Source organism: Lycium barbarum, chromosome 9 (assembly GCF_019175385.1).
Source record: "Lycium barbarum isolate Lr01 chromosome 9, ASM1917538v2, whole genome shotgun sequence".
Classification (NCBI taxonomy): domain Eukaryota; kingdom Viridiplantae; phylum Streptophyta; class Magnoliopsida; order Solanales; family Solanaceae; genus Lycium; species Lycium barbarum.
Genome location: NC_083345.1, coordinates 103801830 through 103806737, shown reverse-complemented (window position 1 = coordinate 103806737; position 4908 = coordinate 103801830). Strand labels below are relative to the sequence as shown.

General features: G+C 29.8%; 1 protein-coding gene across 1 annotated transcript; it reads left to right on the top strand.

Annotated features, from left to right (window-relative positions):
* The first annotated feature begins 1704 nt into the window (after positions 1-1704).
* Positions 1705-2883, top strand: LOC132611332 (uncharacterized). The gene is made up of 2 exons (XM_060325765.1): positions 1705-1911; positions 2330-2883. Exons 1-2 carry the CDS (start codon positions 1800-1802, stop codon positions 2638-2640), a joined length of 423 nt encoding a protein of 140 aa, XP_060181748.1. The 5' UTR covers positions 1705-1799; the 3' UTR covers positions 2641-2883.
* Positions 2884-4908: the final 2025 nt, after the last annotated feature.

Genomic DNA, 4908 nt, shown 5'->3' with positions numbered 1-4908 from the left:
ATACTTTGGGCGAGCGCATTCAAGATGTTTTGTTGATATTGATTGAGAAGTTTAATGGAAGTTACTTCTCAAAGTTCATAAACCTAATTAAAAAATGTCGTCGTCATTGTTATTTATAACTTGGTTAAAATTTGATCAATGACCATGCATAAGGTGTACCCAATAAAACCACTTAGTAAATAATTAGATTATAAAGATGACAACTAGGTTGGGAATGTCTATATCTTTCCTCTCTTATATATATATATATATATATATATATATATATATATACACATACCTCAAAGGAACTTTAAGAACCAAAACAAAGTCGTGAATGTTTAATTGTTGAATCACTTAATTGGTTTTTGAAATTGGTTTTGGAGTAATTGACTAAAGTTTATACTGGAGTCGCCTTTATCAGGAAGTGATTTATCCAGTGGCGGAGCCACAACCCAACAAGGGTGTTCTATTGAACACCCTTCGTCGAAAAATTATACCTTGTAGACATATCAATTAATTACGTATTACGTAGATATTGAACAACCTTAACATATATATAATATATATTACTTCTTCAAAATCCGAACATTCTTGACAAAATTTCTGATTCATCCACTGGCTGGCTTTACCCTCAATGTTGGACTTTCCAGCGCGGATTCGAAGTTAATAGCGCCTCAATACGAATACCGTACGTCAGATAGAAGTCCTCGTAAATTTAGGGGTGTTCACGATTTGATTTGGATTGATTTTTGGTTAAAACCAAAGTCAAATCAATATAATTAATTTTTTCATTATTGAACCAAATCAAATCAAATATAATGCACATTTATCCGTTTGGTTATTATCGATTTTTGTTCGGTTTGATTTGAATGTTCGGTTGTTGACATACGTTAAATATATACTCTTTCTTTCTTTATCTACTATTATTTTGACGCTAAACAAACAGGTAAAGTGACAAATTTTTTATTAGGTAAATATAATATCATTTCGTTAAGATACACTCAGAGGAAGTTAAATACCTGTAACTATGCAGTGGCTCAATTAGAATTGGAGGCTTTCAATGTGAATACTCCGAATTATGATATATTCAGCGTAGACTAGAATCTTTAAAGTTAAAGATTCTGAATCTTTGTCTTTCTTATGGCACAAAAAAAATGGCCAATTCTTAAGAAAGAAAAAGATAGGAGTAATTAAACTTCGTTCATTTCATAGAAATTTCAATCTACTTTAAGACCTATAGATAAGTGAGAGCCCATAATAAACTTGCAAATGAAACTTGCATTGGTTCAAGAAAATTAGAATAACTATTAGTGCAAATAAGTCTTTTTGTTATTTTTACACTTAAATATTGTTGAATTCTAATTTATAATTATTTTTTGATGAAAATATATATGACATATTTTAAAATTTATTTATAGTAATCCACACACACACATACACACACACATAATTCTAAAAATGTGTATAGAATTTATCGGTTTAATTTAATTTCTTCAACTTTTTCTTAATAAAATCAAATATTTTTAATTTTTAAAAAATTTAAAATCAAATTTAATCTAACTCAACCCCAAAAATATATCGATTTATAATTAGTTTTATTCGATTTTTAACTAAATCATGAACATTCATAATTTAGCTAAACTTACACTAGACACCTTATTTTCAAAAGGGCATTTTCGTAAGATCACCTCACTTCTCCTGTAAAAACGCATCAATCCCCATAATCCTCTCACTAAAACAACTCCCTTCGTTATACTCATTTCCACTCTTCCACACATAACCAAAGCAATCCAATTCCCTTTCCCATTTTCACGAAAATGTCATCTCAAGTAACCCAAGATCACCGTGAAAACGCAGAGGTTTTCACTGACCCAACAATCTGCAAGCAAAAATCTCTTCAACTTCTCGAGCAAATCAACATGCCAAAAGGTCTTGTTGGTGTTTATTGCATTTCAAATATTAAAATTACAGTATTAACAATGCATTATGTCTTGTTATGTTAATGGAGTTGCAGAGTCAGAATTGTTTTCAAGAGTCTTCAAATTTTGAAGAAGTAATATATTATATATATATATATATATATATTAAGGATGTTCAATATGTTATATATATTTGTGATATGTAATAATGGATATGTCTACACGTTATAATTTTTCAGCGATGATTGGGTTAAAGTCAAATATTGACAAGAAAGTGGTTGTGTAACTCATCTTACTAATTACCCTACTAAGACTTAAATCTTGTAACCACATTCTCACGTTCTACCTCACTTACCGAAGTATTTATTTGTTTGTTTATTGTTTCATTTAATTTTTCTGACCGTAATTTGTGGTATTTTCACCAACAGGTCTTCTCCCATTGGATGATCTCATCGAAGTGGGCCACAATAAACAAACGGGGTTTGTTTGGCTTAAACAAAAGAAGGCAAAAGAACACCGGTTCAAGAAAATAGGAAAGCTTGTATGGTATGATAATGAAGTCACGGCGTTTCTTGAAGATAGAAAGATGAAGAAACTTACTGGGGTAAAAAGTAAAGAGCTTTTGATCTGGATTACTATTTCTGATATTTCTATTCAGGACCCCGAATTTCAGAAAATTACTTTTGCTACATCTACTGGAATTTCTAAGGCTTTCCCGGTGTCTGCGTTTGAGGAGTGAGAAGAAGTAGTGAAAGGGAAACTATTGGTTGTGGTATCTTGGGGGAGTATTAATAATTTAAATACGTTTTTGTTGTTGTTTTGTTTTGTTTAATAATGTCCTTTTCTTTTTAAACTTCTGTAACGGAAAAGAAATGTGAAAGTGAAGCTATTTTATCTCCTCTTTTGGTGGAAGAAGTTGTGCAAAATTCATGTACTAGTTTTATTCCAGAAAAGTATGGGAAAAAAACTCTCTTTTTGCCTTTGTGTTAACTCTTTTTTTGGTTTCATAGAGAAGGGTTGTTTTGTTTTTTCACAACAGTAGTGTGTCCAGTGATTGCAACGATTTTGTCTGGATACTTGCACAAGGTTTGTGAAAAATAAACTTATGAGCGACAAGTGAGACCAACTTACTCAATGGAAAAAATTAACTCGCACTATATGCCATATGACTGTATCAAACCAATATATGCCTGCCATTTTGAATATAAAGAGTTACTTAATTATGATTAATTGACATGTATATTTTCCTTATTAAATAAATCACTTAATCATGTTAAATTATACTGGTTTAATATAAACATTGGATGCAAATAGTGTTTTAACATTATTTGACATCTGTGGTCGCATGAGTTTACTACACGTTGCGAAAGCCCAGAGTACATACAAGCTGGTTTTGACACTAGAAAATTCGAAAAAGTTTGTTCTTTTTTATTTTTTGGAATTACGGAAAATCTTACAAATGGTTTGGCAAAAAAGGTCTAAAAAAAACTGAGTCTGCAAAAGTTAAAATTTCTTTTTTTGCAAACTCAATATTTGATATTCTTGTCAATCGAACAACACCTTAATATTTTTGTGTCTGAGCAAATCCTCGATAGGAAAAATTTGTTTAACCACAAGAAATGTGGAGTCAGAGACAAACAATTGGGAAACAAAAAGATAGTGAAGAAAAATACAGGGCGAAGTGCACAAATACTTGATTTTGAAGTCGCCATGTTTTACATATAGTAGCTAAAGGTTTTACAAATAGAATAGCTAAAAAATTGATACAATCAAATCATACCATTGACACCCCTTTCCATGCCTAACTAGTCTATTTTACATGTGGTCCCCCCTTTTTTTTCTTTTTCTTTTTTCTTTTCTGAACTCTCAAATAGAAGGTTTCATTAAACTGAATCAGCAACCAATCCCATAAGCTTACAATAAAATTAGGAGCATGCTTCAAATAGAAAGGACTAGCATAATTTTTAGGCTCTTTTGCCAAGCAATGAGCATTTAGATTTGCTTACATGTGTAGTCTTAATTATGGTTTTGGAGCCCATAACAGGGGCAAAGAGATTATGCTTCATAAAATAAAATAAAAAAGAGTAAGTTTCATTATTACTTGTATATAGCAGTCTTGAGGCGTATCCGGTATTATAGGTAGGAGTTCAATTCGATGCGAAATATAAATTTATGTGTAAAAAGTTATTAAAATTATAATAAATAGTAAATATGAACCCATAATTTAAAAGTAAAATTTTCACAAACAGCTACCTTTTAGCTCCTTCTAACAACCTATAACTATATGTTCTACATTTACAATTCGTAGTTAGAGGACCTATATTTAGCTAGTAGACGCATCGACTTAAATATAGGATAAATATAACAGAAATACACACGCTGAGAAAACTGAAAGTGTTATATTTATGGAAACAAAATCTATTCCAATTTAAATTAAAATCAGTTTTTAATGTTCCCTGATTCACGCAAATATCCTCCCATTCCATATCTGATCTCATATCTCATTCAAACAGCTAACAAATTAAAAAAAAAAAATTCAAAAAGTACATTCATATTTTTAACCAAAAAAAAAAAAGTTCAAAAACTAGTTCATCAAAAAACATTGAAAAATAACAATATCAAACCAGTGAACAGAGCTCGTTTTCAACGACGAATATATATTTGAATTCATCTATTGAAATATCGAATTAAAGTTGAGTTCATAATTGAGGTAACAACGTTTTCACTGCAACTTTTTTATTTTTTTTATTTTTCTGAAATTTTGAAAAATATAGTCAAAATATATGAAAAATATATCTGAAATATAGTCAACAGAAACCAGAATAAGTAATATTGAACATAATAATCAAAATACAATTAAAATATAGCCAAAATATAGTCATAATTGAGTTCATAATTGAGGTAGCAACGTTTTCACTGCAACTTTTTTATTTTTTTGATTTTTCTGAAATTTTTCTAAATATATGAAAAATATATCTGAAATATAGTCAACAGAAACCAGAATAAG

Excerpts from the sequence above, each read along its gene's own strand:
- LOC132611332 (XM_060325765.1), top strand. The coding sequence starts at position 1,800 with ATGTCATCTCAAGTAACCCAAGATCACCGTGAAAACGCAGAGGTTTTC. Across the intron at positions 1,912-2,329 it reads GCAAATCAACATGCCAAAAG|GTCTTCTCCCATTGGATGAT; the intron begins GTCTTGTTGGTG and ends TTTCACCAACAG.